At 46.1% G+C, this 22,425-nt stretch overlaps 1 protein-coding gene across 1 annotated transcript; it reads right to left on the reverse strand.

Moving 5' to 3' along the window:
• Positions 1–227: 227 nt before the first annotated feature.
• LOC123754111 (leucine carboxyl methyltransferase 1) lies at positions 228–22,330 on the reverse strand. Its single transcript, XM_045736306.2, has 5 exons — positions 22,106–22,330; positions 16,303–16,486; positions 15,272–15,513; positions 9,740–9,849; positions 228–2,792 (listed from the first exon to the last, which is right to left on the reverse strand). The coding sequence occupies exons 1-5, from the start codon at positions 22,328–22,330 to the stop codon at positions 2,597–2,599; spliced, it is 957 nt and encodes a 318-aa protein (XP_045592262.1). The 3' UTR covers positions 228–2,596.
• Positions 22,331–22,425: the final 95 nt, after the last annotated feature.

Here is a 22,425-nt window from a genome sequence, read left to right on the forward strand (position 1 = left end):
GGTAAAAAAAACTTGCTCGTATGTCAATTTTGGAGATTCCTGTTAAAAAATTGACTAATTTCAAAAGTGTGGTTAACTAGCAAGGGGCGAGCTCCATATGATTAAGACTATCAAGCGGAGACACTAAAATTAATCCCCCATTCATCACTTCCAGCTACTACATGTTCTTTACTATAGTGCTCGATGCCATTTATCATATTTCAAGGCGTGACATTTTCATACAACAATAAAATAAAAATGTTTATTTTCTTCGCTGTGTCACCACCCCCTTCACCTGGAGGGTGATCAACTTAACACTGCTTCCATGGATACAAACCATCATTCACCCATCTGAAATTTTTTGAACTTATTTTGTTAAGATACGCAGAAACAGAAAATAAACGTATACACTTGAGAATAAAGAGAATACAGACACAGGGTCAGGTAAATACATAAGAGTGATGTACTGTACTGAGAGAGCCATACAGGATTACTCAGTGTACAGTTAACTATCTCCACTATGAGAGCCTCTCACACATAATAAACAACTTAGACTCCTAACACTACGCTAAACTGGATTACATTCAACAACACTTCAACACTCAAGACACTATTGGCAATACTGTATATATATATATCAATAGCCAGAGATATGCCAACATTGCAACAAAGAATTGTCTTTATTACAAAGCTCCATTTACAAATTATGTCTTTTTAAAGTAAATCATAAAATTTAAAAAAATTTACATAAGGAACTATGTACTATGAATAATAAAAATAAAAATATACAAAAAATATTTATTTAGTTTATAAACAAGTATTAAATACTTTATTTCTGTAAGATACGGCATTATGATGAAGACAAGATAATTACAGGGTCAGCAATAACTTATTAATGTTGTAATGTGCATGACAGGGAGCTCCAGGGTCAGCAATAACTTATTAATGTTGTAATGTGCATGACAGGGAGCTCCAGGGTCAGCAATAACTTATTAATGTTGTAATGTGCATGACAGGGAGCTCCAGGGTCAGCAATAACTTATTAATGTTGTAATGTGCATGACAGGGAGCTCCAGGGTCAGCAATAACTTATTAATGTTGTAATGTGCATGACAGGGAGCTCCAGGGTCAGCAATAACTTATTAATGTTGTAATGTGCATGACAGGGAGCTCCAGGGTCAGCAATAACTTATTAATGTTGTAATGTGCATGACAGGGAGCTCCAGGGTCAGCAATAACTTATTAATGTTGTAATGTGCATGACAGGGAGCTCCAGGGTCAGCAATAACTTATTAATGTTGTAATGTGCATGACAGGGAGCTCCAGGGTCAGCAATAACTTATTAATGTTGTAATGTGCATGACAGGGAGCTCCAGGGTCAGCAATAGCTTATTAATGTTGTAATGTGCATGACAGGGAGCTCCAGGGTCAGCAATAACTTATTAATGTTGTAATGTGCATGACAGGGAGCTCAACATTAAATAGCTGAAAAATTGATCACTTGTAGATATATAAACACATTTAATTTAATGAACTGATCATTTTATTTTGAATTTGAACCAAAACTAACTTAGCAAACAAACCTAACCTAAATATGCTATTCCTCAATAATGCCTAACATAGCCATAACTAGGCTAAGTTAGTAATTCATGTAGTCAACATTATTAGTAAGTGTAAACTAATTTTTGACAAAATAATTGAAAATGTACAAAATATGCTGTAGCAGTTAGGGAAAATGTTGAATGGTCACTCGATCAAGTGATGTGGTTATAGCTATCACAGATAAAAAAGTGGGTAAAATAACCCCAGTATTAATTTTAGCAACAAATTCAAATGCTCTCTGTCATCGTGCAGCCCTCCATCTTCTGAAGTATTAAGTAAACCAGCCTCTTAAAGCATTAACTATAAACGTGGGACAAAAACTTCAGTTCTCACATTAATATTGGCCAACCTGTAGAGGCCTTAACTGGTCAAAGACTATGTCTTAGTACACCTCTGACCAATGTAACAAGATCAAACAAATTTGACATCCATTAACATACAGTTCTCCGAACCCCATATGGTCATAAGGTTAAGGAATATACTAACATCCATTAACATACAGTTCTCCAAGTCCCATATGGTTATGGAATATGCTAACATCCATTAACATACAGTTCTCCAAGTTCCATATTGTCATATGGTTATGGAATATGCTAACTCATTACAATTACGCTTAAAGCATCTGTGATTAACATGGTATATATATATATATATAGGGTACACAATTTATTAAATAGTCAAAAATAAGTATAAGAGCAGCAGGTTACTTTCTGCAATGTAGGAAAGTAAAAATACCAACTTCAAACATGAACAAATAAAACTTTGAAAGGTAAATGTCACAAGATATTGCCCTTCTCATAACTGTACAAAACCCTGTGATATATCTGGTACCTTAAGAATGAATTGTAATTTCATACCGCTCTTTTCCAAACTGTACAATATTGTTATAGTGTACAACAGTTCAGCAGCTGCCAAGGTTTATCACCAATGAGTACCCAAGAGATTTTGATCAGGCAGAGACGAATGCAAAATATTGTGACATTGTTAATGAAATGTGCATAAAACTCTGCTAGAGCTACAGTTGGACATCAGACCACCTATGGTCCGTCCAGGCCGTGGTGATAGCATAGTGACTGAACAGCTGCTGAAGGAGCTCCTGTTCATCCAGCAGCTCAATCCCAGTTACTCTGGCAATTTCTTCAGGTGGCAATCGAGCCCATATTCCCAACATGTCGCAGGAGTCTGCCCCAGCCCAGCCGGCATCCAGAAATCTGGCGTAGAGTAGCATATAGTAGGATGTATGTTGCTATAAGAGGGGTTCAGTATTTAATTTCAGCTGTGATATTTAATGTCAACACCTGATGATATATACAAGTGAAGCAGACATGCAATATACAGTAGATCTCATTTGCAACATGTCAAACAGTTATGAAATTATTGAAAACAACAGAGTGAAGAATAGACAAAAAACCAGCGTTGAATGTAATGAAACGCCATTTTCTGGGTGAGCCCCGGAGGCTCCCTGGAGCTTATCGGGCTAATGTGTGTTATGTTAGACCGGGACATTAGCTAAGGAGTTCAGACCTACCAGGGACCAGCGCCAGAACCTGGCCCCTTCAGAGAGGTTTCAGGGAGCAATGGCCCTGGAAAACCCCATATGGTTGGGGGTTTTCCTTATCTGCCATCGACCGGGGTTAGGCACCCAGAAAGGTAGGCGTAACAAAACTAACCCCACATGGTAAGAAACTACAACAAAAACCGAACAGAGAGGTAGAAAACTCCCTACAATCCCAAGGAAACAAGCAAACAAGCAAACATCACACTTTACTGCCGCGCCGATCGTCCGCGCAGCCCTCCCCACCCCGGGAGGGGGAGGGGGGAGCCCCGGACCTACCGCGCCGGCTGCCAAGCTCCAGTTCGGAAGCTAAGCCTCAACCAACGCGAAAAAACCGCCGACCGGTGGGAGGGAGGGTTTCCAGGGAGCCTCCGGGGCTCACCCAGAAAATGGCGTTTCATTACATTCAACGCTGGTTTTCTGTGGGGAGCCCCTACGGCTCCCTGGAGCTTCATACCCAAAGAGAAGGAAAAGAAAGGGCTAACCCGGGAGGCGGCCGCCACAAACTCTGCAACGCAAAGCCAAGACAACCGGTCGCAAACCTGCGACCCAAGGCAACAAGAACGCCCAAGAACAGACGCACATATGGATGGGCGGCCAAAAACCTGTGCGACCCACAATTCCCTGCGCCCGAAATGAGCCCGAGACGTCACCAACACAGCAGCAATTGCTGCAAACGTCTGAACAGCACGGGCGCAAAGACAGACCGCAGTAAGAAGGAAAACACTGCGGACGACCCGGGAGACCCGAGCCCTGAAAACAGGGAACGAAGGAACCGGATCAACCACAGCGCATCCCCAGGCACGGTATGCCGGCAACAGCAAAAAGCACAACTGGACAACACAGGACGCACCCCCCGGCCAAACCAAACAAGTACCAATACCCCAAGAACCCCTCCGGAAAGCAGCCGTCTCGACCGTCGCCAGGACAGAGAAAGGCTGCACACCAATAAGGCTACCACCAGTACCAAAGAGGAGGAAACAAACCGAAGGGGCTACCACAAACTGAGGGGCAGAGAAGAAGGCACCCTGAACAAGGACCAGGATGGCTCAGGCGACTCATGAGCAGGCCGGAGGGGAAACAAAACGCGAGAAAACATAAGAAACGTCATACTGTCTCCAAGACGAAGCTCGCAGGTGGGACACCGTCAACAAAGCCACCTGAACACCATAGAGATGGTGATACCTGCGTCAAAATACCAGACGCGAAGTGCCAAAGAGAAGGCCGAACCAGTCACGGACAGGACCGATTCGGCCTGCTGAAAGAGGCGAAGCCTCAGGAAAAACGCCCCGGGAACAGACACCTATCAAGCAGCGTCGGAAAAGAAGGCCGGGCCGGCCACCATGGAACCATAAGGACTGTTCTCGTGGGAATGGGCTGCAACCGAGCCAGAACCCGAAGCAACAGCTGGACCGGGAGAAGAGGGACAGGTACCCCCCACCTCGACCAGGCCTGCCGAAAGCCTCCACCGTGAAGTCCTCGCAGGTGGGAAGGGCGCCACAAAACGGGCGACGCCTAGACCACGCCGACCCGAAGACGTCCATGGCCAGGAGTCCATAAGCCCAACAGAGCCAACAAAACGAATCGGCGACGACTGGCCAACCCACGAAGAGGAATGAACCGAGACAGCTGTCCACCAGGACGCAGGACACACCCTGGACACGAACCACACGGTTAACCAAACCCCCTGCGGTTCCGGCAAGAACCACCAGAGAACAGTCCAAACAGAGCTGAATGGTAGAGTACCTAGTGACCCAAATCCTCCGAAGCGCAAACCAGACAGCCATGAACACCTGAACCGGGCTGTGAGCCCGACGGACAGACAGACTCCATCAACCTCGGCCGACCTGGTGAGCACTGGTCACAAAGCCCCAGCCGAGAGACGACCCGTCCGTGAACACATCGAGCGAAGGCTCGGGGAGGTGCCAAGGCACGGAACCCCGAAAACCCCAAAGAGGAAGCTGGTGACGCAGCACCAACACCAGATCCCCAGAGGAACCCAAGGAATGCAAGAGGCGGAAGGGGAGTCTCCGTAGGAACCAACCGACGCCGGAGCCAAACCCGACTCCGTGGGCAGACAAGCACGCCGAAGTGCAGACTCCCGCACAACCGCCCAAGCAACCGCTGAGCAACCCGGGACCCCCTCCTGAACAGCCAAAGGCGGGACCACAGCCGCAGTAACACTTCTGGAGGGAAGACAATGAGGGGCCCAAGAGCCTGAAACAAGGCCCAGGTCCGAACCCGGGACGGAAACAGAAGGTAAAACCTCCAGATCACCAGGAAACCAAACCCAGCGATCTGGAAAGAACCATCCCCTGGCGAGCAGACAAGCGGACTGACTGGGAGCCCACTCCAGCCAGTCGTCGAGGTAGGCCAGACACCGAATCTCAGACGCAGACAGGGCACTAAGATCCGGTAAAGATGCAAAGAGTATACAAAGTGCCCTTTACAAAATAGGGAAGGCAATAAAAACAGCAAACCTGAAGCCCCACCACCAAAGCATTATATGACAATCATATGAAGACATATTATGACATATGACAATCATTATATGACAATATGACAATTATAATCAAAGCATTATATGACAAAGTGCTGGGAAGACGGGACACCACGAGAGTAGCTCACATCCTGTAACTACACTTAGGTAAGTACACATAGGTGATTACCAACCGTGCTAGCCCCAGAAAAACTGGAGAGGAACGTGCCAAGAAGTGACCTGGAGGTCCAGGTCCACCATCCATGCACCAGGCCCTAACAGAATCCGAACAGGAGACAACAGTCCTCCGAGGAGGGCAGAGGATCCAGGGCGCAGACTGAAGTAGTCCAGAAGAACTGCAGACTGGAAAAGCTCATGACTGCAAAGAGCAGACGGGAAGCCCAGAAGGATGGGGCGGATCGACCACGCCCCACGCACCCACGAAGAGGAAATGACGAAGCGCAGGGGAAGAAGCCCACCCCGCCAGCTCTGAACCCCCCCCAAGGGGGAGAAGCCGTCCTCCGACGCCAGCAGAGGCCGGAAGACAACCCAAAGCGCCCACCAACAGCGGGACCAAGCGAGAGGCAACAGAGCAAGCTGCTCCCCCAGCGCCCAGTCAACAGAGAAGGGAACAGAACCCCTTCAGAAAGAAAAAGTACACTACCGAAGTCATGAGGAGACAACGGGAATGAAACCACACTTCGCTGGAAGATGAAGTGAGGGGAGACCTGATCACCACATTCAAGACACCCAAGGGAATCGACAGGGGTGATAAGGACAGGCTATGTAACACAAGGGACACACGCACTAGGGGACACAGGTGGAAACTGAGTACCCAAAAGAGCCACAGATTTTTTTTTTTTTTTTTTTTTTTTTTTGGTGTGTGTGTGTCAGAATGGGAACGGGAAAGCACTAGGAAGTAATGTGGCGACTCCTCACACAAGTAACGAGGCTGACCCCCCATACAATGTCACATGTAGACATGACAGAGCCCAAGAGGCACAGGATCCGATACACCTGTTGATGGACGGTTGAGAGGCAGGACCAAGGAGCCAGAGCTCAACCCCCACAAGCACAACTAGGTGAGGACATATATTGTAAAAGCACAAGCCGCCGACTAGTGGCAGAGAGCACTACACCGGCCAGGCAAAAGGCACAAAACTGCATCAAAAGGCCCACCTCGACAGCAAAACCACAAAGTCCCAGCACAACCACAACATGTGCCAAGACCCAAAAAGCTCAGTCTGCAAGCCAGGAAGACCCCGGAACCCCAAAAGGCAGAACCGGGTCACACGAGGAAACAAAGTCCCCTGAACCCACAAAAGGGGGCCCAAGAGGAAGAAACCTCCAGAACGAAACCAAGGAACCCAAAGGAACCCAGAATCGAACCAGGGGGAGCCCAAACCACCACATTTGCCGGCGGAGAACACCACTAAAAGGCAAAGCACAGACCCCAGCAGAACGCCCTGGGAAAACGGTCCCAACAGACCGAAAACCGAGGGGCAAGGTGTGGGAGCAAGCATAGCAGCCAGGGGCACTGAGCCTAAACCCATAGGCTCAGACCCAAAATCAACACCCAAACGTTCCCAGAGGAACAGGCAACGGCAAGAAAACACCAGAAAAACAAAGAAACGACAACAGGAGAACAAAAACCCTGAAAAATTTTTGAAAACTCACCAGAGACGCTCGCTCGCACACCCAGACGCATGTAAACAAACCGCAACGCCGCCCTGGTGGCCACGCCGTGAAACCGGCAGACGAAAATGGCCGCCAGCAGGGGCTGTGACTGATGCTAAATACACAAAAACACGCCAGCAAATGTGGGAAGCTAGCAGACTGGAAGGGCGAAAAACGCCGCCCAACAGCAGAAAAACCCCTGAAGGGGCAAAACCGCCCCAGAACTGCTAGCAGGCAACCCCCACAGCCCCGGGAACCAACAACAGAGGCCCCGGGGCAGAGCCGTCCTCCAAGCCCTCCGCCCTTAAAGAAAAGCAAGAGCCCATGGGAAAGGCAACAAGAAAGGGCCGCTGGTAAGACCCAGAAGCCTTGGCAGGAGGCACAGGCTCAAACCTCCGTCCCCAACCCGAACGGGGCATCCCCCGAAAACCGCCCGAGTCTCTGCCGCAACTGAACCCCGCCCCGACCCAGAAACACGCAGACGGTCCGGAGCCGGGAACATGGAGAGAAAGGGGCGAGCAGCACCTAACCAAACGGGGCGGCCACGGGGCATTCGAGTGGGAAACCAACCTAGCATGTTGCAGCAACCTAACCTAGCTTGCAACACGGATGCCGCCTGTACTCTGAACAGTAATAACATCAGGAGAGTACTGGAGAACAAGCAGAGAATCACTCGCAAGACTCCGGGTCAAGGTGTCAGTGACCCAACAGGCAGCATGACGGAGGTAAAAATGGCGACTGTCACCCGGAGACAAGGGAACAGCAACCAACGATCCCGTACAAGACGGGTTGGAACCCGGAAGACACATTCAATGGTCCCCCGAGCCCAGACAGGGGTTTCCAGGGCCCGTAGGGTAACAACTACGGGAAGCCCGGGCAAGGTGTTGCTAACCGGTTAAGAAACCCAAACATAACAAGAGGGTAGATTATAGCACTGAAAACCCCTGAGACGTGTACAAGCACGGGGGCCTAGCAGAGGGCCGCCAAACACTACCAGTGGAACTATAACCACCTTAGGCAGACCCCCACCAGGCAAGAAAATGAAAAACAAAAGAAAAACCCCGCAAAAATACACCGTCCCCAGAGGCAACAGAAACCGGCCGCCGCTTAGGTGGCAGGCTGCGCAACACCTTGACGCCCTAACCAGCACAATACCAATCCCTACCCAGGGCCAAACAAGGGCCCCAAGCCCCAGCTGGCCCCAAGGGCGAGGCAAATGCCGAGCAGCAAGAACCTCTACGGGAATGGTTCCCGAACGCCCCAGGGAAGATAACCCTGTAACGCAAGGGCAGTACTCACAGGGCGCTTAGGGAAGTCAGCCACTAAGCACATGCAGCCCCGGCACTGATGAAGTACTCCTGGCCACCGCACACCACAACACACGGCAGTGAATGCCACACAAGGCAAACACCGCCTAGGAAACTGAGGCCAGAGAAGCGTCAATCCCGGTTGACATTAGCGAACGAACTGTAGCTTGGCAGCCGGCGCGGTAGGTCCGGGGCTCCCCCCTCCCCCTCCCGGGGTGGGGAGGGCTGCGCGGACGATCGGCGCGGCAGTAAAGTGTGATGTTTGCTTGTTTGCTTGTTTCCTTGGGATTGTAGGGAGTTTTCTACCTCTCTGTTCGGTTTTTGTTGTAGTTTCTTACCATGTGGGGTTTGTTTTGTTACGCCTACCTTTCTGGGTGCCTAACCCCGGTCGATGGCAGATAAGGAAAACCCCCAACCATATGGGGTTTTCCAGGGCCATTGCTCCCTGAAACCTCTCTGAAGGGGCCAGGTTCTGGCGCTGGTCCCTGGTAGGTCTGAACTCCTTAGCTAATGTCCCGGTCTAACATAACACACATTAGCCCGATAAGCTCCAGGGAGCCGTAGGGGCTCCCCACAGAAAACTATTTTTTAACAAAAATCTAAGACAATGTAAAATTATTATTGAGAGTGCAAGACAAATGTCGATAACAGAGATAGATATCATTTGGCTGCCTGAAGGCATTTAACAAATATTTTAATTTTGGACACTCATTATCACAAAATTATTTATATCTTTCCAGTGTTCTGACATAAATTTTTGTGTTACATCTTTCATTTAGGTATCAAATTATTCGCAATGTAAAGGCGCACATTTTAAAACTAACCCCATAATAATAGCACAATAAATGGAATTTTATACAAATATTTTTTTATAGGAGGCACATCATGTCCGATGCTCGGACTCGAGAGAAAAAATTGAACGCAAGTTGCGTTCGACGAGTGCTATAGTGTTAAAAATGAAATCTCAAGTCTTTTATGCTGGCATGTCTCATGACATCATGAAATACAAAATATATACAAGTACAGTATTGTACAATTGCTCAATGAAGTCACAATAATGTGATACATATAAAAAGAATATGAAACATCTTCAGAATTACATTATGAAGGAAGGGCAAATTGAAAAAGATCGTTACCAACCGTTTCCTCTGTGTCTCTGTGTTCTGACACGCCTCTGCACCGGTTAGGTCACATCCTCGTAAACGCAGATTATGCAGCATCACTTCACCAAATCTATCACCTAAATTTACCTGAAAAAGTAAGTAAAAAATAATTATAATATCTCTCTCACACACACACACACACACACTTTATCAGGGTTGATAAAGACAGGCTATTTAACACAAGAGGAACACGCACTAGGGGACACAGGTGAAAACTGAGTGCCCAAATGAGCCAGAGAGATATTAGAAAGAACTTTTTTAGTGTCAGAGTGGTTGACAAATGGAATGCAATAGGAAGTGATGTGGTGGAGGCTGACTCCATACACAGTTTCAAGTGTAGATATGATAGAGCCCAGTAGGCTCAGGAACCTGTACACCAGAATGGTGTACAGGTTCGAAACGGTACAGTACGGAATGGAGAAATGTCACAAGTGGAGTACCACAGGGCTCAGTTCTTGCACCAGTGATGTTTATTGTGTACATAAATGATCTACCAGTTGGTATACAGAATTATATGAACATGTTTGCTGATGATGCTAAGATAATAGGAAGGATAAGAAATTTAGATGATTGTCATGCCCTTCAAGAAGACCTGGACAAAATAAGTATATGGAGCACCACCTGGCAAATGGAATTTAATGTTAATAAATGTCATGTGATGGAATGTGGAACAGGAGAACATAGACCTCATACAACCTATATATTATGTGAGAAATCTTTAAAGAATTCTGATAAAGAAAGAGATCTAGGGGTGGTTCTAGATAGAAAACTATCACCTGAGGACCACATAAAGAATATTGTGCAAGGAGCCTATGCAATGCTTTCTAACTTCAGAATTGCATTTAAATACATGGATGGCGATATACTAAAGAAATTGTTCATGACTTTTGTTAGGCCAAAGCTAGAATATGCAGTTGTTGTGTGGTGCCCATATCTTAAGAAGCACATCAACAAACTGGAAAAGGTGCAAAGACATGCTACGAAGTGGCTCCCAGAACTGAAGGACAAGAGCTACGAGGAGAGGTTGGAAGCATTAAACATGCCAAAACTAGAAGACAGAAGAAAAAGAGGTGATATGATCACTACATACAAAATAGTAACAGGAATTGATAAAATCGACAGGGAAGATTTCCTGAGACCTGGCACTTCAAGAACAAGAGGTCATAGATTTAAACTAGCTAAACACAGATGCCGAAGAAATATAAGAAAATTCACCTTCGCAAATAGAGTGGTAGACGGTTGGAACAAGTTAAGTGAGAAGGTGGTGGAGGCCAAGACCGTCAGTTGTTTCAAAGCATTATATGACAAAGAGTGCTGGGAAGACGGGACACCACGAGCGTAGCTCTCATCCTGTAACTACACTTAGGTAATTACTTAGGTAATTACCAGTTGATTGACGGTTGAGAGGCGGGACGAAAGAGCCAGAGCTCAACCCCTGCAAGCACAACTAGGGGAGTACCAGGAGGCAGGAGTCACATTGCAGCAGGCTTCAGGAATATCAAAATTGAGAACATTATATTGTAACCAACTGCTGAGTATTGGAAACAGGTTGAGGGCTGTAAGTGGTGTCCCAGCATGCATGAAGGTATAAGGAAGTTGAAAAGTAAATAAGATACAAGAAATAAGTGTGAGTGAGTGAAAATTCTGTGTTGGAAAAGTTTATATTCCAAAACAAAAGAATGCCAATAACAAAGATGGCTGCCACCACAAGGGCGGTAAACACACCAACAGATGATTGTTTCAAAGGATTCTCACCACAAGATATAAGGAAAGGAGGTTTTGTTTGCATGTTAGAGATTATTGAGGATATGCTGAAGAAGTATGAAGAAAAAGTACTTGAATTAGAACAAGAAGATGGAGCTCCCAGGAGCTAGTCTCACACTTTAAAATGAAGTATTCTTCAGTAAGGTAAGAATATTACTGCCGTAATAGACAAGGTAAAGAGACAGGAAGAACAAATCAAGGAACTAGTAAAAGATAATGAGGCATGGAAAGTGAAGAGTGGTGAATTTGAAGAAATAAACAAGTAGATAGACTCATATGATGAACAACTCCAAGGGAGCCTGAGGGCTAACATGGAATTAGGCAAGGAGATGCAATGAGAAATTTCATTGACAACTCACATAGAGGAGGTTAATAAAGAACTAGAAAAGTATAAAGAAGAAATAAAGAGAGACGTATGCCCAAGTTGTAAAAGAGAGACGATTAAAGGAAGTGTGTTTGGAAGTCAAAACCAGAAATGACAAACAAGAAGTATAAATTAGACAAGCAATTAGGAAAGAACTGGTTACCAATGGTAAATTAGTACAAAACACTGCAGATAGAACTAAGTCCATAATAATTTTTGGGTGTTTAGAAAAGGAAATATCATTTAGGGTGGACAATGCAGCAGAAGAGATGAAAATCATTGAGAAAATAAAAGGTTTAGGAGGCCTCACATCAAAGGAAAATGTCAGTGATTTTAGGATAGGAAAATATGAGAAAACAAGAATCACCCCTTAAGAGTGACATTTAATGGAGTGAAACAAATAACAGAAGTGCTTAGAAAATGAAAAGAGTGATGAGGATGGGAAACTTTGGTCAATAAGACAAGACCTATCAAAGAAAAACAGAGAGAAGCTAAAACTAAACCTTAATGAAACAAAACATCTAAATGGGAATACAAACGAAGATTTTTTTTTTATACAAAGTGTTAAGAGACTGGAAAGCTAGTGAAATGGTACATGAAAACAAAGCAACAAAATCATTTGAGGAAGGGGGAGTAAATGACAAAGGGAAAATGCTCCTGAAAATTGTATATACAGTACTGTACTAGTACTGTACTGTACCTGTACATGTACCAACACAGATGAAGCGAGATAAAAAAAAATACTGGAGCTGAAAGATATAATTTAGCTTGAGGTCCCAGATATTTTCGCACTAACAGAGACAAAACTTGAATAAAGTATTTTAAATGAGGTCGTATTTCCAAGGTGCTACTCAGTTTAGAGACGTGACGAGAAACTAGGAAGGGGGGAGCAGGAGTGGCTGTGTTGGTGAAAAAACACCTGAAGGAAAGAGTTATTAAAAAAACAGCCTTGAATGTAATGAAACACCATTTTCTGGACGAGCCCTGGAGGCTCCCTGGAGCTATCGGACTGATATTCGCTATATTAGTCTGGGGGCATCAGTCAATGGAGTCCTGCCTACTGGGGACAACGAGCCAGAACCTGGCCCCCTTAGAGAGGCACAGGAAGCAATGGCCTATGAAAACTACCGTGCGTTTGGGGGCATTCCATGTCTGCCATTGACCTGGGTTAGGTACCCTGAAAGATAGAAATACCAAAACAGACCCCACTTGGTAAGAAATTGCAACTGAAGACCGAACAGAGAGGAAGAACTCCCCCAAACCTAAACCAGCAAACAAGCAAACGTCATACACCGCCACCACACCGCTTGTCCGCATAGCTCCCCCCCCCAAAATCCCCGCGCCCAAATATTAGCCCAAGACATGTTCCCGAACATGTCAACCAAAGCAGCAAACTTACGAATGTCATGGGCACAAGGATAGACTGCAGGCTGGGTAGAATTTATAACTTGTGGACGACCTTGGCGACCCAAGCCCTGAAACAGAGAATGAGGGAAAACCTGATCAACCCAAAGAGCATCTTTAGCCGAGAATGTAGAGGCGACAGTATTGGGCACCAAATGATGGTCCTAAAAAAGCCAAAAAAGGAAGGACAAAACAACCCGATCGCAAATAGAAGTGAACATATGAAAAGAGAGAAAATGGTCAAAAAGACAGGAAACTTCATACTGTCAGCACGACGAAGCTTGTAGGTGGGACACCATCAATGAAGCCATCTGATCTCCATATAAGTGGCGATACGCCCACACCAAAGTACCAGACAGGAAGAGCCAAGGAGTAGACCCGGCTGGTCTGATCTGTTGAAAGAGAGAGAGCCCCAGAAAAATGTCCCGGGTTTAGACACCGAGCATGCAGTGCAAGGCACTGCTTGCTCGGTTATCTTCTTGAAAAAGATAACCTCCCTCACCAAAATAGCTCCTCTCAACATACTCCTGTTGCTGTTATTACACTATATACACACACGGTATATACCCATGTACATATGTGTTCCCAATAGTGAACCACTAAGCTAGTATGGTGAGCAAAACACCAAGTGAGGGAGGGAGGGAGGTGACGTCGTAATCATAGCGTCATCTGCTATCTGCTGTGTGATTTCTCATACAGTGTATGATGACCACTGTACTGTTTGGACACAATACCGGCTTACTTGCGTAGTTCTGGTGAATAAAACATGTAGATAGGTATACATAACATATGTAAATAGTGTAATATAAACAGTAAGAGTATGGTGGGAGGGGTGATGGTGAGTACGATGTTGGAGGAGAGAGGGAGGACTGGCTGGCTGGATGTGGCTGCTCACACTCGAGGAGTTTGTGTGTGTGGATGGTGAATGTATATAGTGTGTGACAGTGTATAGTGTGTAAATAGATTGTATATATACATAAATTAGCATGATACATGGTAAATATGTGCAACATATGTGTACACAAGTGTCATGCACATAACACAGTGTCTTCGGACAGTACGGATGTTTTACTGCCATAATATAGTGTACATGTTCATTATACATAGGATTAGCACATAAAAACAAATGAAATGTATTTGGAACTGTGCACAAAAAATGAACAAAAATATATTCGCGGCAGTTCGCGCGCCCCGCCCCGGGTGCCCTACTGGCACTGGGAGCGTACGTCACGGGCGAATGGGGAATGATGACGTCATGCCCCAACTTACGGACCCCATAGCAGCCAAAGTACGTACAATGTCGAAATTTTTTTGACATACCCATACTGAGGGAAGGGTTTTTGACACTTAAAAAACAAAAGAATTTTTTCCAGAGTATTTATTTCCTGCGCACTGGGGGGGGGGGGGGGGAGGTCATATTTGGAAGCCGAGCAGTTAAGGGGTTAAGTTGGAGCTGCAACCAAACTAAGATGAAAGGTGGTATGCCAGACTTGGTGGGCATATGTTTACTAATACCCAGAAAGGAATATACAGTACTGTACTTACTATGTTATTCCAATATTGTGACTAAAAAGTTAGACATTTATATGCCTCTGGATTTAACAGAGTAATAGACTTAACACCTCACATAGGCTAAACAGAGTGGATACTGTACACAGTATGTAAATAACTACACAAAACAATATTTCTGACCATTTGTGTGTATTAAAACATTATCAAAGAATACAACAGAAGCAAGAGGGTCAAAGAGGAGAATACTGTATATATACACTCACAGACTCTGACCTGAGTATATAAAAGCTATATTATATGGAGGTGAAGTGATGCAATTTAAAAACCTAGCTACATGATACATAAAGCAAATAATACCATCTCCTTGAAAAGAACAGTACAAGAGCACTGGATCACAGAGGATTTGGGACTGCATAACTGGGAATTAATTACTTGTAAGCAAGTACAGTACTCCGAAGTACTCACCATCTCGTAGTTAATAAAAAATGCAGATTTGAAGTTTTGTGCAATCCACTTAACAAGTTGTGAGGACTTGTGTATGCTCATGTACACCAGGACACACTCGGCCAGAAACAGTGTTGGCAAAGAATATTCCAGGTCAGATTCCTTAATCTTGGCCTCCACCTCTGTGATGTTTCTCAAGTCAACTCCAGCCAGCTTGTAGGTGTGGCCATGGAGATTATTTCTGTTCAGCTTAACATCATAATCTGAAGTAATAATAAACATTATATAATAATAATAATAATAATAATAATATTAATCGCACACAAGTCACATTAAAGTGATATATATCAGTGAGAAAATCTACCAGGGCTGTGAGGTGGCACGAGCCTCCGACCCCGACATTGTCAGCCTCGTACTCTACCACTGGACCACTGGTGGTAGAGTAATAATAATAATAATAATAATAATAATTCATTGTGTCTAAGGACAGGCAGCCAGTGTATATAAAGATGTCATAAGCATTTTCCTAAAGCATTTCTGCCCTGCCTAGAATTCTGAATTGTGTGTTGAGAATGAACCAAGCACTACTACCAGGAACCTCAATATTATTATTTATTCAAAATTTGATACAATATGGAAAGCCTAAAATCTATTACAATGGGCACCTAAGAAACAATAACTAGAAAAGAAAATGGGTTACTAAGGGACACACTACATATAGCTTATGACAAAAATCATGAATTGAATAATGGAAAGCACATCCTGAGCATATTATTCAGCTGCTACTTATACTGAACAATATGGATGATATTGATCTGAACAATTTCTTCAAAAGGTCACATGTAACACGAACGAGGAGCAACGGTTTCAAGCTCAACAAGCCACAGTGTGGGATAGAAAACAGGAGATGCTTTTTCACACATAAGGTTGCAAAACCATGGAACCACCTACCCGTCGATGCTATAAATGCCAAAACTTAGCTGGGTTTTAGAAAACAGCTGGAAAAGATCATCAAATAAGAGGCAAGTATAAACTTAAGATTTTTTAAACACCTTCATCACTGACTGCCTGAAGAAGTTGCTTTGATCGTTGGATGTAGTGACATTTTCGAGAAGTCACACCAGGGAAGTCCAACTCCAAGAACCCCTTCACTGATTTCCCTTCATCAACTAGTCTCCAGTAGAGGGTGTCGAAGCCAGCTCCAATATTTACAATTTGACAGTTACCATTAGTCACCTGTCAAAAAAAAAAAATTATTATTCTGTGTAAGGAAGATTCCATGTTATAGTTTCAAGGGAGTGAAAGGGCCCTCCCCTCGTAAAAAAAAAAATTGTGATCTACATTGCCTATTTAAATAAAGTGGCTGAAAGGTTTCAAGATGTCAACTCATTACTAGGAAATAAATATTTTCATGTGTGTATGTAAAAATTATGTTGACATTCTTTGCTTTCTTTTATGCCCAAGTTGAATCATTACTTACTGTAGTACTTCAAACTGTGTATCATCTAAAATATTAAGTCTTTAAATCTCGGTTATATTTCATCCTCTTCACATGAAGTGACACAACTTTACTTAAAATGAAGATTTAGTGCACAAGAATAAATATAATATAAGAATCAAGCACTGAATGTAATGAAACACCCTTTCAATGGTGAGCCGGCTGGTTGCAACTGAAGCTAAGTGCAGGAATTGCTAACCCTTTAAAAATTAGTCTGATTCTCACCCTGGCTTATTGGAAACCAGTACATCAGAATCAGATACAGTACTCCAAGTGAAAAATACTCAAAATCAAATACTCCAGAATAGATACTCCAAATGGAATCAGATAGATATCCAAAATCAGAGATAAAACTCGCCAGAAAAGTTAGGAGCATCAAAACTAATGAGTGCTTGAAAGAACTAGTACCCCCGAGGTACACAAAGCAAATGATTATCATGGAAAAACTACCCTTACTGTGAAACGCCCGATCCCCATCAGATGGCGGCCCAGGTCACCTGGGGTCCCAGTCGGCCACACACCTCGCATGCAAACCAAAAGTATATATCCTCAAAACCCCAACAGAAAAGGAGAAACCAGGCAGGGAATGGGGAGCTACTGATAAGTCCACCAGAAAAGGGCATTTTATTATATTCAATGTTTGGTTTCTGGGAAGGCCCCTTCAGTAACTCTCCAAGCTACAGTATCTCCCAAAGGTGCCTCAGCAGAAGACCACAACTTTCCAGAAAGGTAACAAAGGAATACAAGTAATAGGAAAGATTTATGCTTTGACAATCTACAGATTTATGCTTTGACATTATGCCTGGAACATAGGCCCATCACTGTGTTTAATTCCCTGATGTCCCTGTCCCTAGCCCTTTTGCTCTACGCAAGGTTTCTGTCCATGCTGAGCTGGCCTTAGGACACCTGCGCTATCATTTGACAGATGTACCGCCCCAGTCAAACTCCCCACCTGATAATGTCCTCGGAGCAGATCGTGGCGGGTGCGAACGCCCGGGCTTGGGGCAGTAGGCTCACATGCCTACTTGCTTACCACATGCACCCTGCAATTCACCTCTATCATCTCTAGATGAACAACTTTCTATAATGTTTATACAGTAGTGTCTTCAGCAGGAAGGAATGTTCTGCACTATATTGGAATCTGACCCAACTGTCAGTTGGGTTAAACCATGTATAGGATTCCAAAAATGTGCAAACATGTTTGAACATTACGAGCTTCCAAAGAAAATTAATGAAAACATCTTAAGTTAATAAAAATTAGTTATTTGTCACAATACTGTAAATGCTCCATCCACCCATATACTTTATATACAAAAAGTCGCCAAATGAACCTAAACGTAACCAATGCCTAAATACACATAGAATTTAATGAATAACAATGTTAATTTATATACAAGAACAAACCTATTTTGAATATACAGTACATTAAAATTGATAAATGCGTCTTGGGGGACGGCCATTGCATCAACGAGACTGGCCTGAAGATGGGTTGCTCTCAGTTTGGGCGCTCATATGGTTCAACATGGTTGCACATTTTTTTTAACTCTATACATGGGTTAACCCAACTGGGTCAGATTCCAGTATGGTGCAGAACAAGTCATAAGTCAAAACTGGGACTCCTGGTTCAAGGTTCAAGGAGCCAATGTGCAGACAATGATAACAATGAGCAGATATCCAGACACCTACTCTTCCTGAGGACGTCCAGATAACAAAACATGATTATTGCCTGTTGGGTCATGATAGTGTACAACCATCTGGCATTCCTCTACTGAAGCCTGCTTTTCGAAGCTTGGCACCATTATCTTCTGGGGTCACAGTAATGTTGATAGATTTTTTCCACAGTTTTTCAGTTGGTTCTTCACATGAGGAAGTGTCCGATGCCGGTTGGCTTAGAGGTGCTGGGAGTTGGCGGGCCTTGGTGGCCTCCAAATGTGCCTTCAGGGTGTGGTGGCAGCTGGCTCCTGTTCTGAATTTTGTCCGATTGGGTTTTGAGTATGGGATGGGCCTTTGTTATTTAGTCGTTTGACTTCGATTTTTGGCTACCCAGATTTACAGGATGCCTAACTCAATATTGTCTGGGGTCACCGAGTGTTGATAGTTTTCCATTGCACTGTGCCATTGTATGGTACCGTGCACGTGCTATACAATGTCTTTATCTGCGATATGCACAGCACTTTTTCTGCCATGCAACTTATAGTCTTTGGGCTTAGAACTTTTTCCCAGCATGCGGAAACAATGGGGGTACGTACGATCTGGAGCCGTCATTGCTCCAAATTTAAAAACAACAAAATGTCAAAACAGCCACTTCCTTCACTAAGGAGGGAAGGAAGGCGAGGGTGGTGCCCCACTCGATCCTGGACAAAACACCTCCATTAATGTACTCTAGTTTAAGCTGTCTTAAACTATTTGAAACTAAAGAAAATCATGAACAAATATTTTTGTAAACAATGATAATGATTTATTTGGATTAGGAGTTGCTTATTGGCACAGTACCTCAATGGGGTATGGTCGTTTCTGACAAGAGACAACTCAACGAAGCTCGTTTTCCGTTTGTTAAAACCGTGTATACTGCCGTGCTAGGATGTGTTAGCTTAGGTTAGACAGTATTTTGCTCGGTTGGGTTAGATTAGGTTGAGTTGGGGAGGGTTAGGTTAGGTTGAGTTGGGGAGGGTTAGGTTAGGTTGAGTTGGGGAGGGTTAGGTTAGGTTGAGTTGGGGAGGGTTAGGTTAGGTTGAGTTGGGGAGGGTTAGGTTAGGTTGAGTTGGGGAGGGTTAGGTTAGGTTGAGTTGGGGAAGGTTAGGTTAGGTTAAGAAAGGTTAGGTATCTTCCAAATCTATTGGCGAATCGTCTTGTGTACGATGTGACTTGTATCCATCTGAATGGACCTATCTACGAGTAAGAGTACCCTGACAGTCCAGGACAGTACCGATCAATCCGACCAAGAGGCTGGGAGTACCTCAATGAACTAGTAACCGAGTAAGAGTACTCTGACAGTCCAGGACAGTACCCAAGTACCCGAGCAAGAGGCAACGAGTACCTCAATGAACCTGTCTACGAGTAAGAGTATCCTGACAGCCCAGAACAATACCCAAGTACCCGAGCAAGAGGCGACGAGTATCTCAATGAACCATTAACCGAGTAAGAGGTGGCCCCTGACAGTCCAGACCAGTACTGGAGCAAGAGGTGACGAGTATCTCAATGAACCAATAACCGAGTAAGAGGTGGACCCTGACAGTCCAGACCAGTACTGGAGCAAGAGGTGGACCCTGACAGTCCAGACCAGTACTGGAGCAAGAGGTGGACCCTGACAGACCAGTACTGGAGCAAGAGGTGGACCCTGACAGACCAGTACTGGAGCAAGAGGTGGACCCTGACAGACCAGCACTGGAGCAAGAGGTGGACCCTGACAGACCAGCACTGGAGCAAGAGGTGGACCCTGACAGACCAGACCAGTACTGGAGCAAGAGGTGGACCCTGACAGTCCAGACCAGTACTGGAGGAAGAGGTGGACCCTGACAGACCAGTACTGGAGCAAGAAGTGGACCCTGACAGTCCAGACCAGTACTGGAGCAAGAGGTGGACCCTGACAGACCAGCACTGGAGCAAGAGGTGGACCCTGACAGACCAGCACTGGAGCAAGAGGTGGACCCTGACAGACCAGCACTGGAGCAAGAGGTGGACCCTGACAGACCAGACCAGTACTGGAGCAAGAGGTGGACCCTGACAGACCAGTACTGGAGCAAGAGGTGGACCCTGACAGACCAGCACTGGAGCAAGAGGTGGACCCTGACAGACCAGCACTGGAGCAAGAGGTGGACCCTGACAGACCAGACCAGTACTGGAGCAAGAGGTGGACCCTGACAGACCAGACCAGTACTGGAGCAAGAGGTGGACCCTGACAGACCAGTACTGGAGCAAGAGGTGGACCCTGACAGACCAGCACTGGAGCAAGAGGTGGACCCTGACAGACCAGTACTGGAGCAAGAGGTGGACCCTGACAGTCCAGTACTGGAGCAAGAGGTGGACCCCTGACAGACCAGTACTGGAGCAAGAGGTGGACCCAGACCAGACCAGTACTGGAGCAAGAGGTGGACCCAGACCAGACCAGTACTGGAGCAAGAGGTGGACCCTGACAGACCAGTACTGGAGCAAGAGGTGGACCCTGACAGTCCAGTACTGGAGCAAGAGGTGGACCCTGACAGACCAGTACTGGAGCAAGAGGTGGACCCAGACCAGACCAGTACTGGAGCAAGAGGTGGACCCTGACAGACCAGTACTGGAGCAAGAGGTGGACCCTGACAGACCAGTACTGGAGCAAGAGGTGGACCCAGACCAGACCAGTACTGGAGCAAGAGGTGGACCCTGACAGACCAGTACTGGAGCAAGAGGTGGACCCTGACAGACCAGTACTGGAGCAAGAGGTGGACCCTGACAGTCCAGCACTGGAGCAAGAGGTGGACCCTGACATACCAGTACTGGAGCAAGAGGTGGACCCTGACAGACCAGTACTGGAGCAAGAGGTGGACCCTGACAGACCAGTACTGGAGCAAGAGGTGGACCCTGACAGACCAGCACTGGAGCAAGAGGTGGACCCTGACAGACCAGCACTGGAGCAAGAGGTGGACCCTGACAGTCCAGCACTGGAGCAAGAGGTGGACCCTGACAGACCAGTACTGGAGCAAGAGGTGGACCCTGACAGTCCAGCACTGGAGCAAGAGGTGGACCCTGACAGACCAGTACTGGAGCAAGAGGTGGACCCTGACAGTCCAGCACTGGAGCAAGAGGTGGACCCTGACAGTCCAGCACTGGAGCAAGAGGTGGACCCTGACAGACCAGTACTGGAGCAAGAGGTGGACCCTGACAGACCAGTACTGGAGCAAGAGGTGGACCCTGACAGACCAGTACTGGTGCAAGAGGTGGACCCTGACAGACCAGCACTGGAGCAAGAGGTGGACCCTGACAGACCAGCACTGGAGCAAGAGGTGGACCCTGACAGACCAGCACTGGAGCAAGAGGTGGACCCTGACAGACCAGTACTGGAGCAAGAGGTGGACCCTGACAGACCAGTACTGGAGCAAGAGGTGGACCCTGACAGACCAGTACTGGAGCAAGAGGTGGACCCTGACAGACCAGTACTGGAGCAAGAGGTGGACCCTGACAGACCAGTACTGGAGCAAGAGGTGGACCCTGACAGACCAGTACTGGAGCAAGAGGTGGACCCTGACAGACCAGTACTGGAGCAAGAGGTGGACCCTGACAGTCCAGTACTGGAGCAAGAGGTGGACCCTGACAGACCAGTACTGGAGCAAGAGGTGGACCCAGACCAGACCAGTACTGGAGCAGGAGCGTGGCAGTACCTCTATGAACCTGTCAACGAGGGTCTTGACAGCAAGGGTCCTGGCGAAGTAGCCACGGTTGATCTCTGGGGCCTTGCGGTGTGTGGCCCTGACGAAGTGGGTGATGAAGGGGTCGGTCCAGTAGCCCAGGGCCACGGCGCACCTCTTGCACCCGCTGGCGTCCTCGTTGGTCCCCATCACCGCCTCCTCGTTCCCCGTCTCCAACACCTGCTGCTGCTGCATCATCCTGGCACGCTGCTGAGGGCCAGCCCTCACACTCCTGCTGCTGCTCCTACTGCTGGTGCTGGTGGACGACTAGTGTGCCAGCCTCGCCACCGCCG

The sequence above is a fragment of the Procambarus clarkii genome, chromosome 1 (genome assembly GCF_040958095.1).
Source record: "Procambarus clarkii isolate CNS0578487 chromosome 1, FALCON_Pclarkii_2.0, whole genome shotgun sequence".
NCBI classification, from domain to species: domain Eukaryota; kingdom Metazoa; phylum Arthropoda; class Malacostraca; order Decapoda; family Cambaridae; genus Procambarus; species Procambarus clarkii.

What these genes read in the sequence shown, in the direction of transcription:
- LOC123754111 (XM_045736306.2), bottom strand. Translation starts at nt 22,330, where the DNA reads ATGATGCAGCAGCAGCAGGTGTTGGAGACGGGGAACGAGGAGGCGGTG. An exon ending in TCAGGCAGTCAGTGATGAAG is followed by an intron (nt 15,514 to 16,302) that starts GTGTTTAAAAAA and finishes TTATTACTTCAG; the next exon opens with ATTATGATGTTAAGCTGAAC. An exon ending in TTTTTATTAACTACGAGATG is followed by an intron (nt 9,850 to 15,271) that starts GTGAGTACTTCG and finishes TTACTTTTTCAG; the next exon opens with GTAAATTTAGGTGATAGATT.